This window comes from Xyrauchen texanus, chromosome 31 (assembly GCF_025860055.1).
Source record: "Xyrauchen texanus isolate HMW12.3.18 chromosome 31, RBS_HiC_50CHRs, whole genome shotgun sequence".
Taxonomy (NCBI): domain Eukaryota; kingdom Metazoa; phylum Chordata; class Actinopteri; order Cypriniformes; family Catostomidae; genus Xyrauchen; species Xyrauchen texanus.
Genome location: NC_068306.1, coordinates 27,620,960 through 27,644,809, shown reverse-complemented (window position 1 = coordinate 27,644,809; position 23,850 = coordinate 27,620,960). Strand labels below are relative to the sequence as shown.

The following is a 23,850-nucleotide window of genomic DNA, read 5'->3' as shown; positions in this document are numbered from 1 at the left end:
CAATCGACAGCATTTGTTGCATAACCACAAATATTTACTTTTTAACTCGTTCCTCCTATTCTATAAAAAGCAAAAACAAAGTTACCGTGAGTCACTTACAATAGAAGTGAATGGGGCCAATATGTGGTGGATTTAAAGGGAGAAATGTGAAGCTTATCATTTAATAAACGCACTTACATTCATTTTTCTGTTAAAACGTATGCATTATTTGAATTGTAAAATTTGAATAAATTGTAATCCATTTTATGGATTTAGGGTTTGTTGACATTGCATCATCATGGCACAGAAAAAGTTGTTACACAGAAAAGTTAGTAAGTGACTTTATAACACTAAAATCATGTGTATATGCATATTGTTATGTCTTGTGGGTAAACGTTTGAAACAGTGAGTTTTTTAATGTTAAAAAATTGCCCCCATTCATTTCCATTGTAAGTGCCTCACTGTTAACCAGATTTTTGCTGCTTCTTTTTTAAAGAAAGGAGAGGCAAGTCAAAATACAATGTTGAGGTAATTAATATAATGCCACAAATGTGGTTGAATGAGCTTAACTTGTATTGAACCCGAAATATTCCTTTAACTGTAAATCTGAATTCTACTGTGTATACTATGAATTTTGCAAGTTGTAAATAACTCTCTAAATTGCACCGGAAAGCATAATGGGAATGTAAAATGGTCTCTTGAGGCTCAGCAAGCTGTAGGTGAATCGTCATTTTAACCTGCAGACACCAAACCATAACATATACTATAGCCAAAATTCCCAGTTTCTCTCAGTGTCTCATTTCATTACCCTGTTTTTCCCAAGCCATCTCTCTAGGTCTCACTCTGCTGGTCTGTTTGCGGAGATGTGTGAATGTCACCAGCCCTCACACCTACACAGACACACTTCTCTCACCTTCTCTGCTGTTCTACTCACTCCAAAGTCCCACCAATGTACACACTGTGCAAGTACCAGGTTCAAACAACAGCACCTGCACACTTCCAATCTCTAAACTGGACACACAATGACCCACCATAACCTCTGATGCTAATAAGTAGAGTTTGCTTAGGCAAGCATCGCTATTGTTATTTGCTCATGCTTGATACATGAAATAATGTGGTTTGCGAGGGGACATTTTTAACTAGTTTTCTAAACTTGATGATTTTTGTCTGGCAGATGATAAATCAGGTGAAAAAAATCCCATAGATTTACATTGAAGGAGGGACCCAATCCATATCTAAGAAGCAGAATATCATATAGACTAGGGGTGGGCTATTTTGACCTGGTACAGTAAACAACCACCAAGCAGTCAGCCAAGCAATCACCATGGCAACCACCGAGAACACCATACAGACGCATAGCAATGCACTAGACAACGCCCTAGCATTGTGGTGACAGGTTATGCACGGGCAAGCACAACTCACATTTTCTTCTGTAAATGTAGAAATGTAGTTGTATTAAAAAAAAAAAACATTCTGGGTTAGATACAAATGAAACTCAATCCACAACATTTGTGGCATAATGTTGATTACTGTGAAAAGGAATTTTGACTCATCACGTTTATTACAAAAAACAATGGAAGTGAATGGGGCCAGTCTATAAATATTAAAATACAAACAGTTTCAAAAGTGTAGCCACAAGACGTAAACACTATGTGCATGAACATGATTTCAGAGGGATAATATTGCATACTAATCTTATTTATTGAAGTTATTTCCAATATTACAACTTCGTTGCCCTGATGATATAATGCTGTAAACCCTGTAAGCAATTTTATCACTCTAAAATCATGTTAACACAAAATGTTTACATCTTGTGGCTACACTTTTGAAACCGTGTCTATTTTAATGTTTATGGACTGGCCACATTCAATTCCATTATAAACGCTTTATTATCTATTGTTTCTTTATTTTCTTTTTTTTTTTTGTAAAAAGAGGAACGAAATAATATTTTGTGCTAATCAACATTATAAATGCACAAATGCTACTGATTGAGTGTAACTTGTATTATACCCAGAAAATTTCTTTAAAAAGCACAAACAACCATCAGTCATCAAGATTCAGTTGCAGAAATGGGAATACGCTGAAATCTATGTAGAGAACGAGTGTATGACTGCATTAATTAAATGACCCAACCGTATCAATAAAATTTACCAAGGTCTTTTGCTAAGCACTAATTAATCATCACTAAGTCTTTCCTTATCAAGGCATGTGCCCGTTCTGACCATTTGGTATCAGCACCCTAACAACATAATTCTGAAACTTGATTGATTTGGTCCTTTAAAGTCTCTTTGACCTCAAACGCTGGCCAAAATATTTGCTTTCTTGGCTGTTGGTAAAAGGAATTTTTTTCAAAACAAAGGGTGCTGGAATTTACTTTACGCAATCAAAACAGTATTGAGAAATGAGATATGCTCCATTTATTCTGGTCAGCGAGCACCTTTGAAAGCATTTGTACACAGACATTTTTTTTTATGTACAATTTTATGGGCACATTGGAGGTCAGCGTCCAGGTCAAAGGTGTGTGTAGGTGCTGATGTGGGAATGCTGGCTCTGGCTGTGTGTACTGAACAGAAAGTGAGTAGAATGGTGGTGATCTGCAGTGTGAGGGCTGGTGTCACCCCAACACCTCCTCAGATAAGAGCAGGGGTGTGAGGAGAGCATCAGTGAACAGGGTCACTGGACGGTCATTGCTTAGTGTAATCCTCGTCTGTTAACCTTTTCACAATTATATAAGTCATAAATATAAGTGCATTTATGATTATAAATGTCAAACATGGCACAATTAAATGCATCAAGTGAGGTTTGGCATCAATAAAGTTTGGTTATGTATTTAACCTCTTATACTCTGCAGGATTTTTGGGCTGCTGCCTGTAAATTTTCACACTCAAATGTAAAAGCTCCCTGTTCACACATTTAGTGAACTAATTTAATAAGAAATTATTGCAATAGTTAAAAAATAACATTGTATATGTTTACAATTTATGATATATATATATTTCTTTTTTTTTTTAATAATAAATAAATATTTTTTTATGTCTAAAGTTTAAAAGCATGCCATTTTAGCTCTGTGTCAAAAAGTCTTATTTTATTCCACTGGATGGCAGCAAGTACTAGAAAAAATTATTCTTCCATCACATTAAACGGATCTGAAATGTAGGTTGATCTCTAACGCATTTTAGCCCTAACCCACATTGTTTTGTTGAATATCTTGGCTTCGGAGTCTAAAAGCCCAATCTAGGTGTCACTGAAAAGCAGAGAATCCTAGTTTAACAATGATGTATAACATTTCATCTTCTAAAGATGAGAATCCATTTTGCTGATGATTTGTTTCTCATACTTTTACTACCAGACTTCATTCAGACTTATTCATCCAAGCAAGCTAACAAACAAGTAAACAAGTAATTTATTTAACTAATTTTAAAGCTAACAACCTATGGTAAGATTTTATATAACGTTTGAGGCTGTCATGAGGCATCAGTGTATTACTCCCGGCTAATTCGGAGTCTGGGGGACAGAGCTTTAACTTCTATCAAGAGATTATGGGAGAAAGATTTCAACTTTGTATTGGAGGATGGAGTGTGGGCTAGGATTCTTAAAAACGTCAAGTCTGCATCTAGAGATGCAAGGATGCGTCTTATGCAATACAAGATTTTACATAGATTTTAATGGACCCCTATAGATTGTATAGGCTTGGTCTTAAAGACACACCCACCTGCTGGTGATGCCAACTAGAGGATGGAGACATGGCCCATGTTTTTAGGTGGTGTATTGAGATACAGAAATTCTGGTTGAAGGTTCAGAACTTTGTATGTGATGTGGCGGGAACTCAGGTTTCGTTTTGCTCCAGACTTTTGGAGGGCTCTCAGGTGGGAAGTGGAGAGAGTAGTGTAGTTTTGGTTTAGTATGTTTATTATATATATATATATATATATATATATATATATATATATATATATATATATATATATATATATATATATATACATTGTTTGTGTGTTTATTTGCTCTTTTTTCTGTATATCTACTCATGTGTGACCACAGGGATGTTTGTTTGGGGACTGGTAGGGGAGGGGTGGTTGTGGGGTTTAAATGTTGTTTTATATATATATATATATATATATATATATATATATATATATATATATATATATATATTATTATTGTAAGATTTAATAAAAAAAACTTTAATTACAAAAAGTTTGGTGCTATTTGGGGTCTATAGATCAGTGCTCAGCACAGAATGTTTATGCCTTACCGAAATAAAATTGAACTTATTCAAAGGGTGGGTTATGGCAACAAAATAAACTGTACAGTCATCGTACTGAGAATGAGAGCTTTCATTTGATGTATGACTTGTCTATTTAAGTGCTATGTGAAGGACTTTTAATTGCTAAAACTTATACAACGTAACATCTAGATGGGGCCAATTTATGACACAAATGTTTTCAGAAATTATTTTGTTATTTAATTTAACTAAATGCAAAAGTGATGGGGTTCTCTGAAGAATTGAGATTCTAAGCTTGCAAATTATACCACATATGCCTAATTTATGCATCCAGGAACAGTGTTTTAAGTATTAAAACAGCTTGCCATATAGCACCTCCTCACGGACCTGCCAGCATGTCTGGAGAGATTAATTAAGCAATGATGGCAAACCTGAAATAATGCCTCTAAATATTTTAATTGAAAAACAACATAGAAACTCCTAGTATCTGGGGGACTGACTCAAATTTTGTCGTGGGCAATGGGGGGCAAATGTTGAGAACCACTGACATTTACACTCAATTATTCACTAAAAACCCTAGTTTTACAAACTAATATTCCTGTTTATATACTGTTTATGTTTTTCTAGAATCTTATCTTTAGTTTGCTCAGGGTTGAAGCGGGGTCAGTATTGTGTAGGTGCTGATGTGGGAACAAAGATAAAGGTCCTGGTACATGTGCTGTGTGTAGAGAGGAGCATTGGAGAGGGTGAGAGATGTGTGCCCGTGGAGGTGTGATGGCTGGTGCCATACACACGCACCTCCTCAAATGGGAGCAGAGGTGCGAGGCTTTTTAGAAGTGAGAATGACGGGATCACTGCAGTATCACTAGACACTCTTACCCTTAGCAGAGGTCAGTCATCAATGTAAACATGTAATTTTCTCATGGTGACCTGTCACATACTGTATGTAATTATAATCATCAATAATCTACACCCTCTAATTTCTTAAAAAAAATATGCATGAACCCTCTTTTAATTCAAAACCCATATCAATTTTCTCAAAAGGAGAGATTTAGCATCGTTGACGCCAGTACTTTCAGTACAACAAAAGCATGTAGCGACTAAGGGCTATTAAGCTCCAAAATGACAAAAATTAAATGAAAGAGTCCATATGACTGTATATTCCGAGTCTTCTGAAGACATACAATAAGAATGTTTACATGCAGATTGATTAATCATATTAAATTAGCATATTTGCCTGTTACAATTCCCTATGATTGCAACACCAGCAGTCTTAAACAATAATTACACATTACCTGCATACAAATAATTGAGTATGTATAACAGCACATGACATTTGTCTTTGCAATGACTAACATGTGAATTAAAGAGTTCCTCAGTTTCAAATGTGATCTTAAATCACTAAAGATTTGCACAGAATCAGTTATTCTTTTTGAGAAGAAGGAGAGCCCCTTTTGGGTGTACAAGCTTTTAGGACGTCACAAGCACTGATATTTTGATTTAGATCAATTATAAATTAAACATGCATTGATTTTCTGATAAATTGCAAGTCAGTGTTTATTATTCATTTATGATTCATTTATCAGGCACTTTTATTCAGTGATTAGAGTTACATCACCCCTGAAGCAACCATAGGGGTTTAGTTCATTCTTCGTATAGGCTCAGATTTTAACCACTACCAGTAAGCTACACTAAATGAAGATTTGCAAAGAGCATGCCCATCTCATCTGTCAATCACAAGGGTATATAAGCTGCTACTTACATTACTCAGGTGACAATTCTTCTGGCATCCTTTGTCACCCCAACTCCACTCTATTTCTAATATTTTTACTCTATTTTAGTCTTCACCTAATAGTATTCTGTTTAACTTGTGAAATGTGCCTTCCTTTGTATTCAAGCAAAACCTAAAGATCTGCTTCATGTTATAACATCTAAATTAGCTGTTTGATTCAATAATAATAATAATAATAACAAATGCAATTTAACATCACTGAATCAACCTAAATACATAAGGTTACACCAAAGAATCTAATTTGAATGGTTAGATCAAGTAGAAATAGCTCCTTAAGATAACAACTGCAAGTTCCTAGTTTTACAGTGTATGTTCACTCAAATATGTTCAAAAGTGTGAAAGGACAATAATCAGTTGGGTGGGTTTCCTAATCTTTTTCACAACCATGCTAGTAACATTTGTTAGACAGTTTGCTAACATTCACTCTGAATTGCATCTTTACACTTTATTAGACAGGAAGCATGCATCATTAGGTTTGGAAATTGCTCTTATTAATTTGCCAGGGGTCGAGAGTCAAGAGGTAATAAAGCTTGAGAAAAATTGTTAAGCTATTGTTGAAGTTATAGACCAGAGTTATATTTGTTTTTAAAGTGTCACAATCGAAGGTAAAGGTTCTTTTGTGATAAGACAACAGAGGGCTAATCTTGCCTATTGACTAGTTCAATCACAGGGGGGCAATTAGAGGAATGTTGTTACTTGTGAGGGTCTGCAGGGTCTTTAAAAAAAGCAATCAACCTCATTGCTCCAGCAGGAATATGTGCCAGCCATCTCACTGATTTGCTCTAATGCAGACACTTTATATATATATATATATATATATAAGGGTTTAGCCTTTGTATGTAAAAGGGTATTTGGTTTAAGTTAACAATCTTTATTGATCATATACCAAATAAGGAACCAGATGAACACACAAGTAATTATTTTATGGGATTCAATGGGCAACTGAAATATTTAAAATGAGAAATCAGTGTATTTAAATCACTTTGCACATAAAGAGAAATTACATTTGCTTTTAAAATTATAGAATTCAATATTATGATAACATATGACATACAGCATAGTCATTTTCAGTTTCTTCACTATTCCCACATTTTGACAACAGCTTTTTATTTTTAAAAAGAATGTTCTGGGTTCTATACAAATTATGCTCAGTAGACAGCATTTGTAGCATAATGTTGATTATCACAAAAGTATTTTTGATTAATCCCTGGTTTGTTTAAAACTAAAAACTAAAACAGTAAGGCACTTACAATGGAAGTGAATGGGCCAGTCCATAAACGTTAAAATACATATACTTTTGAAACCACAACACATACCTTTTAACATATTATTATCGTACTTATTATTATTATTATTATTATTATTATTAAACATGGTACACATTTTTAAGTTCTACATAATATTAGCTTGAGTGAACTTAGCAAAATTGCTATTTAATATAATCAAGCCAATCAATCAAACTGACTAATAGATGTCAACCTTTTGTGACAAGTTTATATATGAACATGAATGCATAGCATTTGTTATTTAAAGAGAAAGAAAGAAAGAAAGAAAGAAAGAAAGAAAGAAAGAAAGAAAGAAAGAAAGAAAGAAAGAAAGAGAAAGAAAGAAAGAAAAAAAATTGAGAAACAGATTAAGAACTCAGATTGGCTCTAGTGCAGCAGTTAATTACAAAAACAAAGCACTTATGTCTTTTAGGCAGTAATGTGCTGTATGATTAAAATAATGAATCACAAATGGTCACTTTTGCTGAATTCTTCTGTTGATTTGATATACACTGTGTGCTCTGACTAATCCATTTCATGTTATTTTTAATTAAAGATTTGTGTTGACTTGCTTTAAAGAAAACACATTCGTAAGGCATGGGGAGCAGTGTGCTGGTGATTACTGACATTCCTGACCATGGGGGAGAAGATTTTTTAAGAGCTGTTAGTGGCAGGGGGTTTCCAAGGCTCTGAGATCAGCAAATGTTAAAACAGACTGGGACTAGACAGACCCCCATACACCAGAACACTCCCAAATGAACAGAATAAACAACATACCTCTTAATGCCACTCTCTCTCCACACAAAACCTATCCATAATTAGCGCATTATCACAGGTATACCTACAATTAAGTACACCTCCTAACAGAAGCTAATTGTCTAAAAGCTTGACATAATTTTCTGGAATTTTCCTAACTTAAAGTTACAGTTAACTTAGTGTATGTGAACTTCTGACCCACTGAAATTGTGATATAGTCGATTAAAAGTGAAACAATCTGTCTGTGAACGTTTGTTGGAAAAATGACTTGTCATGCACAAAGTAGATGCCCTAAATGACTTGCCTCAATAGTTTGATCATATTAAATCTGTGGAGAAGTTACAAAAATGAGATTGAATGACTTCAACCTGAGTGTACTTCTGTACTTCTACTATCTATCTATCTATCTATCTATCTATCTATCTATCTATCTATCTATCTATCTATCTATCTATCTATCTATCTATCTATCTATCTATCTATCTATCTATCTATCTATCTATCTATCTATCTATCTATCTATCTATCTATCTATCTATCTATCTGTTTGTTTGGACACACTTGGAAACACTAAATGTGTTTCTAATGATCTTAGCATCTAAAGGCATATGCTTAAATTAGGGGTTTTATTTTAAAAATTTACATTTTAATTTGTGCCTATAGACATTTCTTTACAAAATTCAAATGTAATTACTAAAATGCCATAACTATTTTTTTTTTAATGGATTGTATCGGATAGTGACCCTGCATTCATGAAAAATTCTTCGATACTCTTAAAAACAACGTGATGAAGTAGATAAAGGGAGACTCACTCTAAATAAAGGGAGAATTTGAAGAAGCTCCAATATTAGATTTATACGTTTTGATTTATTAAACATTTTTCATCTGGGTATTATTCCTATATTATTCCTGTTATTTAATAGTTTTGATGACTTTACTATTGTAAAATGTGGAAAAAATTTATAATATTGATTGAGTAAGTGTGCCCAACCATTTGACTTATAAATTATCTGGCATGTCATTGTGGCTTTGAGTAAATAGCATCTTCAAACTTTGTACTATTTGCAGGACTGCACGTCACTTCAGCACTTTTAATAATTAGATTAGTAAAGCGAACGAAAACACAGGAGTTTCCAACTTAATTTATTCATCGCGTTATCTTGTTATCTCAACTGTGTTAAGGAATAGCACATTGCTATCTACCCTGTCCATTTGTGCCTTTTGCCTTACGCTGGTCAGTTTGCTGGCGCTATAGGAGGTCGGAGTGACGCAGTCTCGCAAATTTGCTCCTCCAAATGGGGCGACGAAGTCCATCAAGACCCCATTAGGACCTCGTTAAATTCGCTTAGTGAGATATTTTGCACCCTCCTTAACGGGCTGAAGTGCGAAAGCGTGCTTTAAGACAAACAGCGCGAAAGGAGCTCGCGCTGACCGGGGATCCGTTTTAGTTGTTAGGCTTGTGGCGACTCCGGCTAGTGAAGGGGTTAGGAGCTGTTTTCAGATCAGTTGTTGTGGCCAGTCATTAAAAGGAACGATAGACAGCACAAAGGATCACTATAATCAACATTTATGTAGGCTAGATATCCTCGTTAAATACCAAAACGTTTTACCGTTGGACGCTCATAAAATTTTATACAAGCTAAATGTTTTTAATGTGCTGTAAGCGATTGTAACAGTTTCAGAACTTCAAAAGCAACGGCAGCACACAGCGTTTTTAAACTTAGCCTAATTTCGTATTCTTTCGATTGCTTTGTTGAGGGACTGCAGAGTTCTTACTTTAATGAGGCCTAGACACCTAATAACTACCAATGTTATATATGGCCTTACTCCTGTGTCGTCCCCCATCGTCTTTCTCACAGATGGTGTGCAAGTTTGCCCCTCTGTGTTGTTGCAATAACCTCAGGGTACCAGATTTCTCACCCTCGCGCTGGGGCGCAATGTTTACACAACTGGAGAAGCCTTCACACCAAAATGTCCATAGCAGCCAATATCCCAATCATTTGGCAAACAGCATCATGGTCTCCCCAAACCCCCCTCTTTAAAAAAAAAAAAAAAACTCAGTCATTTGGCATTGCCACCATCATCCTGCCTCCGCCCCTGCAGCTCCAGCACCACATATATAAACCCCGAGAGCAACTCTCCTCCATTCATTTACTGCCCTGCGGAGGTCGACGACTCATCCACATTGCCTAGACACTATCGCTCGAAGCTCTTCCTAAACAGGACTATTTGGGACTTTCACCCCGCAAAAACAAAGATGAATTCGGTGTGTTTTGCCGCGCCTCTTTCCAATACCATGAACACTGTGTTCCAGCAGTCCAACAGCAGGTGTGTATTACCTAATCCATTATTCACCTTCTTACATAATAATAACGACGAGCCCTGATAATTCGAAGTATAATTATCCTGAATAATTAAAACGAAGTAATTATTAAACTGTAATAATAATAATAATAATATAATAATAATTATTAATTCTCATTTTAGATATTAGGATCCTTATCATTGTCTTATTTTTATTATTCATATTTCAATTTTTTTTAAGTCAGTTTTGCAACATTTACTGACTGACTGCTAAAACAGCCGTTTTACTCATGTGATATGCACATTTGATATATTACAGTCATTTGATTGACACTGACCATGTTTCTTGTATATTTTCCACAGCCCAGCTTCTCTGTGGAGACCGTGGCTGGTGACCAGAAAGGATGCACACACAGAATGCTGGAGAACCAAGCTGGCTTGTGTACGTTTTTCCACCACTGCAAAAAATTTATTTAATATCACAATAGAATCTCCATCTGTATTGGTATGTTATTAAGCTCAGATAACATATGGCTCACTATCGACCCCAAAGTGTCATTTACTGGGCTCCAAAAGCAGATTTCAGCATGTAAATTCTAATTGTAGTGACTCACACAGATATTTAAAGCCAGCAGCAGGTTGCTTTAAGGTAACAGACAGGCATGTGGTGAGCATTAGGCCATCAGAAGGTGTGATCGTCAAGCTGTTTCACTGACACTGAGCCACACAGTGACGCAAAAGCAAAGTGAAGCTGAGAGCAAGTCTAGCACAGAGACACTTTGCCATATGGCACTACTGTCTGGGTGTGAACACTGAGCATGTGCCCAGAGACGAGGTGTAGGAGAAAACAGCTCCCAGAGAGCAAACGCTTGCCTGCCAAGATTTAAGTAGACACCTCTAGGTTTGGAGAGGCAGTAGCAGTCATTTTCCCACAAACACTTTAGCCTGACACCCTCCATGCCACAGCTCTTGCATCCTGCCTAGGGTGTTATACACCCACAAAGCTGGCAGTGATATCACCTCATAAACACTGGACAGGAAGCATTGTTTGATAGTTTGTGTTTTTTTAAAATGTGGACTTACAAGTCTTTTCTCACTCTTTACAGCCCTACACCAGGCCAGCAGAACCCAGTAACATTACAACAGATGGAAAAACACAGTCTTTCCAACACCCTGTCAGGTCAGTGCACTTTTCGTTTTGGTTGAGCAACAGTCTTGTTTTGTAGCATGATTACATTTTTAACCTAAACACTAATCCTTTCCATATAAGGCTTATTTTGTTGTGCCGATAAATCCATTTCCAACTTATGTGTGTGTAGATTGTATTCATGGATTGAATCTCAAAAAATTATATCATAAGCTTGTCTGTGTTATTTATGTAGTAACACTGTAATAACAATCTTGCATTTTATTTTAGGCTGTATTGGCCCAGATCAAAATCCTTTGACTACCTCTTTAGTGATGGCGAAGCTCTGCTCCGAAATTTCCCTGTGCAGGCCACCATTAACTTCTATGATGAGTCAGACAGTGAGGAGGAGGAGGACAGCTGTGATGAAGATGATGACAGCGACACCGAGAAGTGTCTTAAACTCAACCGTCATTTCAACAGTTACAACTGAGAGTTCAAATTTGGCCATGCGATTCTGTGACTTTAAACTGGGGAAGCTTATAAATTCAACATCGACACTGGATAATACCACGTCAAGCTCTATTAGAAAAGTCTCTCCATCAATAATTCAGTGCATGGACATGTCTTCCTCTTGAGCATGCAAAGCACAACAAGGGAAATTTTACTGAGATTGATTGTTTTATCCCAGAAACCTCAATCACACTGTCTGAACATTTTCCCCAGAACAGAACCGATAAGTCTAGCATAAAATTAATTTCTGTTGGAAACAGCAAAAAATTCAATCCCACATTGGGAAATGTTGTTTCGGAGCTATCTCAGGGTCCTTATCTTTTTTTTGTACATAAAATTCTATTTGTATTCTATTATTCAACCTTAACTTATGATGTATGTACATAAATTGTATGTATATATGTATTTATGCCATATTTTTCTACTTTTGTATTTTGATTTAAAATAAAATATATTTAAATGAGTTCAAACGTCACTGTCTCGTGTTAAGGTTTGGGATGTGTGCCTCAGATAGATCATTTTTTTGTCCTTTGATGATCTCTGACCCTATCTTTTGCCTAAAAGGGGGTCTGCTGTTTGTCCAGGGTTCAAACAAAGTAGATCTGATAAAGGACAATGACAGTGCCCTCCTAACAATATCTGATTTTGAAGAATTTTACTCTTCCTGGAAAGTCAACAGTCAAAAATACCTGCCTTGATAGTTTTACTACTTCTAACAGATGATAAGAAAAAATCAGTAACTTAAAGGAGGACTGGAGGATTCGTTTACGGTGCCAACAAACATTTAATAAATTTACAATGCTACAACCTTATCTGGTTGTTCGATTTACAAATCAGTACTTTATACTGATTAAAGTTATTACTTTAACATTTAAGTTTTAACCTTTTAAGGTATATCACACTTCATCATATATATATATATATATATATATATATATATATATATATATATATATATATACACACACACACACACACACACACACACACACACATATTTTATTCCAGCAAAGAAAGTGTTAATGGGAGCGATTCAGCATTGTGGGAAATGAAGTTTTTTAATACAAGGCGTGGCATCGCGAGGGACCCCTGACTCTATGCCATTTCACACTCTTCCTCTAATTAAGATGTCACTTTGTGGGTTTCCTCCACATCCATACCGATGAAAATAAAATAATAATATCTAAGCATAAATGCGTAAGTGTTAATTAAAACAACCTCGGCGAACTGCATACGCGTGCACTCATCCTACACTACCCACCCAGTTTATTTTTCCCCATTCCCCAAGTAGCATGACTTTGCGTGTCCAACATCATCAGTAAAATTCCATTGGACAATCGAGGGGAATCCATAGCTTCTATTGGTCTATCCACACGTCAATCAATCTGTATCTGTGACTCATGTGGGTGCTCCCTCCCTTGTTGAAAACAAGGATGGAATGGACGAGCAATTGTAACAGTCTGGACGGTAGGCTTCGATTTTCATTTGTGTCTCCTCATAAGTTTCAAATGTTCATATAATGTTATGTCGTTCTATGACAACCAACCAAAATATAGACAGAAAGAAAATTAAGTATCTATAACATAGAAATCGTTGTGTTTAATAAATGTGCATCTTTAATCACATATAGAGCCACTCAAAGGACCTTGTAGTCAAGCTGCTCAGACTGAACGTGTGTCTGATTAATATTTTATTTGCTTTTATGGAAGCTATATGGCTTTAGAAATAGTTATTAATGTAACTTGTTTTGCAAACATTTTAAATACCAATTAACACACTTTCAGTCGCCCAGTTATACGTCAATAACCGATGCTTTAATGTTTTAGATGTCTTATTCTTTTTCTTGTTCATCATGCTATCTTCGTTTGTTTTTATTTGCTGTGGTTTTTAAGACATTATTAAACGTGGAATTCTGTTGTGAGGACATTTGTGTCTGTTGTGGAAAGAAATGGTAGTAACCAATGAATTAAAAAAATAATTCGCTCGTAAAGAGTGAGCACGAGCGATATAAATTTAGCTCGCGAACCTCTATCTATCTCGCCGCTCCGTTACTATGGGAACCACCTCCCCATCAGCACATCTTACGTGTGTGATAATAGCTTATATAGATTTATAAAGTTAGATATCAGCTTGCAGATATTAGTTATGAATTTTTTGTGGTTTTTTTGACATACTGATAAAAGTGAAGTCAACCTTTATTTATAGAGCACATTTAAAAACAACAGAAGTTGACCCAAAGTGCTTTAGATCAAACAAACAAAATATATAAAAACAGACCGATTTAAAGTTAAATATAAAACATACAAAAATAAAGAAAAACATTTAAATACAACATCATGAATGAATCCACTTCAAACTATTCAAAAGAAACAGAATAAAGAGGATTTAAAAATGGCTAATGATGAAGCTGACCTCACATGGAAATGGAGACTATTCCATAAATTAGGACCTATCACAGAAAAGGCACGGTAACCCTTAGATCTTTAGCGGCAACGAGGAACCTTCAATAGAAGTTGATCAGAAGACCTGAGCACTCTGGTTGGGGAGTAGGGGTGTATAAGGTCACTGATATATTGGGGCGCGAGACCAGAGAGTGCCTGAATTTTAAAATCTGAATTTTAAAATCAACCCTGAATTTCACTGGAAGCCAGTGTAGAGATACGAAAACCAGGGAAATGTGATCCCTCTTTCTTGACCCTGTTAAAAGCCTAGCTGCTGTTAGACCCTGTTAAAAGCTTGTTAATCTTCTAATGATATTTTAAAGTTATGTTATAATATGTGTACAAGTCATTGGCCTGGTATTAAAGGTATAGTTCACACCAAAATGAAAATTCTCTCATCTTTTACTCATCCTCATGCCTTCCCAGATATGTATGAATTTCTTTCTTCTACAGAAAACAAATTATGATTTTTTTTAGAAGATTAAAATTTTTTTTTTATATGTTCTGTATGTCTATACAATGTAAGTTAATGGCGACTAAAACATTGGAGCTCCAAAAAGGACATAAAAACCATAAGACTCCAGTGGTTTAATATATGTCTTCAGAAGATATATGATAGTTGTGGTGAGAAACAGATCACTATTTAAGTCCTTTTTACTTTAAACCTTGACATCAGCAGTTACCTTGGCGATCATGACTTCAAGTTCGATTACACTTCCTATAGCACCATCTAGTGCTTTGCGCAAGCTTCAAGCAATAGGAAGTGTAATCAAGCTTGAAATCATGGTCGCCAAGGAGACTGTTTGGTCTGTTCTCACTGCATCAGAAGTTTTATGGATTACTTTTATGATGCCTTTATGCTCTTTTTGGAGCTTCAATGTTTTGATCACCATTCACTTGAATTGTATGGCCCAACAGAGCTGAGAAATCAAAAAATCTTTGTGTTCAGCAGAAGAAAGAAAGTTATACACATCTGGAATGGCCTGAGGGTGAATGAATGATGAGAGAATAACAATTTTGGGTGAAGTATCACTTAGGGCTTGGCGATATGTAAAAAATATTTTAGCGATAATTGCCTTAAAAAATATCACGTTACCCGATTACATAGTCAACCCTCCTGCCAAGGGCCGATTAATTTTTTGCTTTAAAAATTTAATTCATTTCTTGATTAAATATTTATAGACATAATTAATAAATATATGCAGATAAGAAGACTTCCTAAGTATTAAAATAATTAAAATTGTAATGTATCTTTTCTTCCCTCCAGGTTAAAAAACCTCAGATTGAGTTCTCTAGTGGTAGCATGGCAGTAGGTAAGGACCATGACATCTACTGTATAATTACCAATTTCAAAAGTTATTTTGAATGGCTTTTTATCTCTAAGTGACCTCTGTTGTCATGAAAGAGCCCCATTGCTCAAAGTAAAGTACGTTTGTTTGTCATTTATTAAAGAATCAAAATGTAGGTTTAGTGTAGTTCAGCTATGAAAAGGTTTAATGTTTCATTCAGATTTCTGTCTGGTCTAAAAATAGCCCAGTAGTCTGTGACATGGTTTGTTAAATGACAAAAACCCTTATGTGATTTTTGGGTTCCTGTAGCCCTTTTTGAACTGTGCTACACTGATTTATGCACTGAAATAACCCATACACATATAAAAAATTCCTGATAGGCCAATCACATATTTCATGGCCATGGTATCTTCTTTTTTATGCATTTGACAGACCTGTTGCATTGTCATAAACTGTCAAACAAGCATACTCACTCAGGAACCGTTTGCAAGTCATTTTGCTATTATCCCATCCCTGGTCATACTTCAAGATGTTTTTCCATCTCTCAGCATTCCTAGATGGGAAGGTAGCAAACTCTCTACTGAAACGTTTTCCACGGGCTAATGGCTTTCTGGAAGAGTTGCGGCAGGGCAACATTGAGAGGGAGTGTGCTGAGGAGAGCTGCAGCTTTGAGGAGGCCAATGAAGTGTTTGAAAACAAGGAGCGAACGGTAAATCCTGCTTCCATTTTTAGGAGTCTCAGCCTGAAACAACATGCCCACGGACCACCCACTCGTTTCACTGAACATCTGAATCATATCGCACACAGAAAATGGACAGTCCACTTAGACTGTGCTGATGAAGAAATTTGCATCACACATACTGTGTCCATTCCTATCAGCAATGTGGACAATTGAAGTATATGTTGACCTTTATTGGATGGCTCATTGCAAAAATAAGCAAAACCAAATTTTAAGGACCAGATTTTATGCCGAAAGTCAAAAGCTCAGTGAGACAATGTTTGTGATGATATTTTCAATTGGCGTTTATTTCTTTGGGCAATTAATTGTTGCATTTATATATTTTTTGATAGTGGGGACTGTTTGAAGGGACAGTTCACCGAAACAATTATAATTCTCTCATCATTTACTCACCCTCATGCCAGACACGTATAACTTTCCTTCTTCTGCAGAACAAATTTGTTTTATATATATCTCAGCTGTTGGTCCATTCAATGCAAGTGAATTGTGGCCAAAACGTTGAAGCTTCAAAAAGCACATACAGGCAGCATAAAGGTAATTCATGTCCAGATTTCAGTGGTTAAATCCAAATCTTCTGTAGTGATATGATTGGTGTGGGTGAGAAACAGATCAATATTTAAGTGCTATTTTACTATAAATCTACCCTTTTACCAGCTCTCCTATGCACATTCACGACAGGACAGTTTTCTCCTTTTGTTTTTTTTGTGATTTGTTGTGCATATCGCTACCTACTGGGCAAGGAGGAGAAAGATAAAAGGGAGGGAGAAAACAACTATTTGCACAACAGCCGAGTAGGTGGCGATGTACATGAAGTATGCGAATCAGCAAAAAACAGAAGAACTCTCATGAACCTGCATAGGAGGCCTGTTTAAATGTAGATTTATAGTAAAAAAAATACTTAAATATTGATCTGTTTCTCACCCACACCTATCATATCGCTTCTGAAGACATGAATTTAACCACCGGAGTCAAATGGATTACTTTAATGCAGACTTATGTGCTTTTTGGAGCGTCAAAGTCCACCATTTACTTGCATTGTATGGACCTACAGAGCTGAGATATTCTTCTAAAATCTTTGTTTGTGTTCAGCATAAGTAAGAAAGTCATCCACGTCTGAGATGGCATGAGGGTGAGTAAATGATTAGAGAATTTCCATTTTTGGGTGAACTAGCCCTGTAATAATTAAATATATTTTGGAAAGTTGTACCAATGTACTACTGTATGTATGATTTTGATATTGACATGCTTGCAACATTTTTACCAATATCATTGCTAATTTACCCCTTCATTCTTAGATGGAGTTCTGGAAGAGCCGTAGCATCTTTACAGTGAACAGCAATGCTGATTCACGCTCAGAGCGCACGGACACTGTGTACATGGTGGTGCCTCTACTGGGTATGGCCCTTCTCATCATCATCGCACTCTTCCTCATCTGGCGTTGTCAACTTCAGAAGGCCACGCGTCGGCGTCCAGCCTACACTCAGAACCGCTATCTGGCCAACCGAAACACCCGCAGCCTTCCGCGCATCCTAGTGCACCGTGACCCACCCTCGCATTTAGACTCTCATGCCAATGATAGGCCTAGCACGGTGGTCAGTGGTGTGGAGAGAGGCGGAGCTTCTGTCACGACCCAAGATGCCCATCATCACACTAATCTCTCTCAGAACAATCGCTCCTTGTATGTACAAGATTCGTCTTTGTCTGTAGCTTCACATTTGTCTGGGGCGACCCCACCACCATCGTATGAGGAAGTCACTGGCCACTTAGAAAGCAGCAGCGATGAGACTACTGCCCCCTACTGCGATCCTCCACCCAAATATGAGGAGATTATTCTAGAAAAGTGAGAGCTTTCATAAGTAGGGTCTTGTAATGGTATGGTTCGCCACCAGATTTTGGGGAACATTTGATGTGACGCACCTGTTCCCAATCACTTAACCTAATGTGGGTCTCACGCAGTGTGCGCGGGCTACGTTTTTGACCTCTCAAATTGTCGTTAGCAGTTGCCTTTTGTTGTTGATCGGTATGTGGACTGCACAGGTAAATGTGGTCATTTTTATGAAATTGCATCCCCATAGTTGCATCTTCTGCCTTCACATTTGTATGACAAATCTCACCTCTGTCCTTGCACCACTTCACTTCTCCTTTGACCTTTCACACACCAAAGCATGATCCTCATGAATCTGGCTTCAGCTGCTACTAATGAAGTAGAAAATGTATAAAAGGAAGTGAGGAAGAGATATATCCCTTACTGAGAGTTGCCAAGCTTCCTTTGTGCTGAATCATAATTGGATTGACAAGTCAGGTATCAAGATTCAAAGTCTGCTAGCAATGAAAGGAGAATTCACGTGATTTGCCAATCCTAATTGGTGTATCGTAGGAATGATCAGACAGTCAGTATGATTTAAAAATGTCATGTAAACGCTGTAGTTAAACCAGAAACGTACCAGTCAATTTTTTGCAATGTCGGACTACACATAAAACTCACCGTTGCTCGAACTGGGCATGTAAACATGCTGAGTCCAGATAAATATACAAAAAAATATTTTTAGAGGAGATGTTTATCAGACGTACTGCTATCAGTGTGGATCCTGTCCTCATCATGTTTATATTATTCAATGATTTCATAAGCAGTGTTAATTTCGAAGACATTTACGTAAAACGTAAGCCCTGTGAATTCTTATACCAGCAAAATGATCCATGCCAACATTCATAGAATTAGTAATACAAGTCACATGTAAATTGTAAATAACAATGACAAGTAGAGCAAAATGAATACAGTATCCAAATCACATTAATGTGAAATTGAGGATGAAAAAGACATTGTGTAATATTACTTGTCAAAAATGCACATCATATATGCACACTTAGGCAATTTTCTTGTTTACAGACTCATTCACAAAGAAATTTAAATAGAATGTAATTCGTTCCTTACAGGTTTTATACACAGAGGGTCACCTCTGAGTACAACTCAATATAGGCCTTAGATACATCAGTGGTAACACTTTGCAATAATGTTCCATTAATACATTAGGTATCATGATCAACAATTATATTTTACAGCATATATTAATCTTGGTTAATGTTAGTTAATAAAAATACAATTGTTCATTGTTAGTTCCTGTTAGTGCATAATGCATTAAATAATTTTTAACATATACAGCTTTTTATTTGTAAAATGTATCAGTATATGTTGAAATTGACATTAACCAAGATTAAGAAATGCTGTTAAATGATTGTTCATTGTTAGTTCAGGTTATCTAATATAGTCAGCTAATGTTAACAAATGGAACCTTATTGTAAAGTGTTAGCAAATCAATAGTCTTATCAAAATGTCTGCTCAGCAGTTATTAGCATGTTGTGGTTATTGAAAGATTTGACCTCAAATGCTGTGCTCACGCAATCACTCTTTCCCAAGACACAAATGCACAAAAACTCGCACGCGTGCACACACACATACAAAAAAAACATAGTTGGGGGCCCAATCATTAAATAATACAACATTCCAGGCCCTTATTTTCTGCTTTTTTCTCCCCCTCTTTCACAGACTGTTTACAATATGTTGTATTACTCTTTATATAATGGCTTGAGAAACTGTGTGAATTTGCATAAAGCATTCTGTGGCTTTTGACATCATCACCAGGTGCTATACTGTACTTGTAATGCTGCTTGTTCTCACCTTGTTTTTCCCTCTCACTATCTGCTTGTGTTTGTAGATCTCTGTGACATATAGCTTATGCTCATACCAGTCAACCAAACTGCCCATCTATTACATGTGGCTGAATCATGTATTCCAGCTCAGGTTTAAGCCAGTGAACTGCTGCCATTGCAGTAAATGTGTAAATAATCTCTCAAACTGCCAACCTTCGGGTGACTGGGCCATGTTGATGGACTGGTATTTGGAGTGAGCATTGCTCCCAGTATTACTGTATCAGTTCAATACACATGCAAAATAGACTTTGCAAAAGTATCAGAGTTGGGCAAGCCCTAAAACTTATGAAGCCTTAAATAAGATAATGAATGTTTATGATTTGATAATGCTAAAAAAAAAACTATTACCAAATGCTAAAGGTAAAAAAAAAAAACCACACACAAAAAAACATCAGTAGCCAATTATTTAAATAGATAGTTCACCCATTCTCTCACCCATATGCTGTTCCATACGTCATATGGAGTTTTAGAACAACATGAGGGTGGGTAAATGATGACATAATTTGCATTTTTGGATGAGCTGTCCTTTGCACAAATGCTTATCCAGGCAATCAGATGAAATAGACAGAATGGATTGAATACATCAACAAGCACAGTATTTGAAGGATGAAATGGGGAAGTTGGGTTCGACTGAAATGACTGTGCGCTTGATCTCAGATCTTTAACAATGGAGGATACAAAACCCAGGATGTGTAGTCAAACTGCTAACTCGGCTTGGATTGGGTCTCTGCTCACGTCTCATGGGCCTCTTACCCAGCTGCAACGATCAATCCTAGAATGCCCTGACAGGCTGTCTTCTGCACTGATGGAGCAGACTCTACATTGAAAATGGCTGGCACAAACTGCAGATCAGGTTCAGGCATGGTTGCTGTTGAAAGAGAAATAGAAATGAATGTCAGGACTCTATGTTGCAGTGCAAAACGAAGCAACAGGTTTCTGATATAACAGTATGTCAGAGGTAGCAAGATATGGAGGTAATCTCAAGTGTTGTTTATCTTCGTGTGTTATTTTAGACCAAGATAAAATTGTATGTATGAACAAATGTGTCAGGGAATATGTGTGTTAGTGTGTATATGTGTTTATATCTATGCCTGTTGCCAGCACCCATGTTCCTGTCTAGCGTTTTCTCTAGGAAGAGTGTGCCACAGGCTTTGGTTTATATGCTGAATATGTTCTTTTAATATACCCAATACCAAAACATAATGCACCATCGCCAAAATGCATGATTTTTCATACATTTTATTTCTGCAGTTTTCTATTTGTATGTAGATATATACATTATTCACTGTGGCTCTGTTACCTTGATACACAGCTGGTTACACCAATTTTGTATTTTCATTTTAAATACATTTTAACAACATAAGCACTACGGTTACTGTAATTCATAATGATATGGCACAATTGTACATTTGGGTATGTCTTGTATCAAATGTTCCTCCTCATAGGCATCATGGCAATTTCTTTACCAAATGTATATATTCAAATATCCATTTAGTTTGAATATAAATACATTTAATCAGATCTGTGGCACACACACCAGTCAATTACATAATAGTAAGCTGATGCATGAATTAATTTTGATTATTATATTTTTATTTTGTCATATTGTAAGTAATATTGTGAGCAATTCATATTAAGCTTCATAATTGTTTGTAAAAACAATTTTAAACAGCTTACTTTTATTCATGTTAAGTTTTTTGTGTTTTCAGATACAGGCTTGTTAAAAGGTCTATCAATGAATTATCTCACCCAAAGAAATGTGCTTTTTAGAGAGTTTATGAGGTTTTAGTTTGCGGTTAATAAGACCATAGACTTGAAAAGCATTCAAAAGTATTTGGAGTCTTCCGTATCATATCCATATTAAGCTTTTTCTGTAAATCTTTCTCACATGGATCTTTCCAATGAGATTCATATTTGAATTTTTTTTTTCGCTCTGTCACAAACAATATTTTATGCTTAATCTAAAATTATATATGCTTCATTTGATCATATCAAAATTTACAGTAAAATTATTTTTGATTTATCACATTAAATATACTTAAAACTGAAATGTGGATTTAGTCATGATTTATAGCCAAACATTCATATTTTTATCTAAGAAGGGATAAACATACTTTTTACATGTTTTAATTTAACTATGTGTAACTTTTTTGCATTCCCCCAGAATACACTGTTACCTGAATGTTTCAAGTGCCATTTTTATTTAATTTTATGAAAGCACTGATGTTTATGAAGAATAGTCTATTAAAGAAAAGAATCTCTTAAAATCTGTCTATGCTGTTTTATTTTTCTAAGAATATGATGAAAATGTTTATATATATATATATATATATAAGGTGCCATTCGTGATTTTTCTGGCTCCAAACGGAATAGCAAAAATAACTTTGCATATGAAAAAAAATAACATTGTTTCTCCAGTCTACCAAAGTTCGACAAACACCTGAAATTACACTTTTTTTTTATTAACATAATATACAACAGTATACAAATATATACAGAAACTACCAGAGTGTACAAAATGTTAATTTCTTAATCAAAAAGGTAACCACGAAAAATACTGGTCTTTTTTGATTTTTTGTTGACAATATTCTCCAAACAGGTGCTGTATTTCTTGATCTCCTGGAGAAAATGAATTAAATTTGGCTTGGATCCTGACCATTTCTTTTTATGTATGTGGAACTTCCCCAAAATAATAAAAAGCTATTATTATTATTTTCATTGGAATAATATATACATATATCAAAAATATTTAGTTTGAATATAGTTTTGGTTTTCCTTCTGATACAATTTTCCATATCCACCCAAACATTTTGAGAGTATACACAATTATAAAAAAAGATGTACAATAGATTCTTTTTCAGTTGAGCAAAAATCACAGGAATAATCAATATCTAAATTAAATCTTTCTAATACACCTTTAGCTGGATATATACCATATGAAACTTTGAATGTAACCTCTTTTACTTTATTATTTAAACAATATAGAGTGCCGAAGTTATGACGTCACTTTGTAGGACAATTCTGAAGTTAGCGGCGCATGGGTTCCCTCGATCGAAAAGCTATGCATTTTCCCCATAGACTTTTGGAAAATCGCAAAAATCTGCATTTGTGAATGAAGTATTTAGCAAGTTCAAAAAGATTATTAACTAAGTAGTGTTGTGAACAATCTTTCTTAAGTACACCAAATTTGATTTGTTTGTATTCAAGGGGGTTTACACATGTAATAATACATGACAGTTTACTGTTCAATTGAGACCAAAATAACTTTGAGTGGTTACAATAATAAAAAATATGTTCTGTGGTTTCTATATCAGTTTCACAAAATTGACAAGAGTTTTCTCCGATATCAAATTTAGATTTCAGTAATTCTTTAGATGGGTATATGTCATTTATAATTTTAAAATGAATTTCTTTCACTTTAGGGAGACTTGGAAAGATAAGATAATTCATTCTCAATTCCTTCACCTCCTCCGGGTCAAAATCTTTGAAAATATAGTAACGTTTATTTCTATTTGGATGAAGTCTATCAATAAAAACACTTCTAATATATTTGTTGTTGCATTTATGATCTCTAATAGATAATATACCCAGAGAAGGAGATGGGAGAGAGAATGTCACAGAGTAGTGTGGCTATAAACGGACTACAGCACACCATGGTCGCGGATCAACGTCATCATCAAGCATCCTCAAACTTTATTTAAAAAACACGCTCG

General features: G+C 35.6%; 2 protein-coding genes across 2 annotated transcripts; both read left to right on the top strand.

Annotated features, from left to right (window-relative positions):
- The first annotated feature begins 10,187 nt into the window (after positions 1-10,187).
- On the top strand, positions 10,188-12,359 carry ripply1 (ripply transcriptional repressor 1). The gene is made up of 4 exons (XM_052100809.1): positions 10,188-10,345; positions 10,685-10,763; positions 11,428-11,501; positions 11,739-12,359. Exons 1-4 carry the CDS (start codon positions 10,275-10,277, stop codon positions 11,938-11,940), a joined length of 426 nt encoding a protein of 141 aa, XP_051956769.1. The 5' UTR covers positions 10,188-10,274; the 3' UTR covers positions 11,941-12,359.
- A 1,032-nt stretch (positions 12,360-13,391) lies between these two features.
- Positions 13,392-22,349, top strand: LOC127625489 (transmembrane gamma-carboxyglutamic acid protein 3-like). Its single transcript, XM_052100804.1, has 4 exons — positions 13,392-13,427; positions 15,669-15,714; positions 16,239-16,399; positions 17,725-22,349. The coding sequence occupies exons 2-4, from the start codon at positions 15,705-15,707 to the stop codon at positions 18,271-18,273; spliced, it is 720 nt and encodes a 239-aa protein (XP_051956764.1). The 5' UTR covers positions 13,392-13,427; positions 15,669-15,704; the 3' UTR covers positions 18,274-22,349.
- The last annotated feature ends 1,501 nt before the right edge of the window (positions 22,350-23,850 follow it).

Excerpts from the sequence above, each read along its gene's own strand:
- ripply1 (XM_052100809.1), top strand. The coding sequence starts at position 10,275 with ATGAATTCGGTGTGTTTTGCCGCGCCTCTTTCCAATACCATGAACACT. Across the intron at positions 10,346-10,684 it reads TTCCAGCAGTCCAACAGCAG|CCCAGCTTCTCTGTGGAGAC; the intron begins GTGTGTATTACC and ends TATTTTCCACAG. Across the intron at positions 11,502-11,738 it reads TCTTTCCAACACCCTGTCAG|GCTGTATTGGCCCAGATCAA; the intron begins GTCAGTGCACTT and ends ATTTTATTTTAG.
- LOC127625489 (XM_052100804.1), top strand. Across the intron at positions 16,400-17,724 it reads TTGAAAACAAGGAGCGAACG|ATGGAGTTCTGGAAGAGCCG; the intron begins GTAAATCCTGCT and ends CTTCATTCTTAG.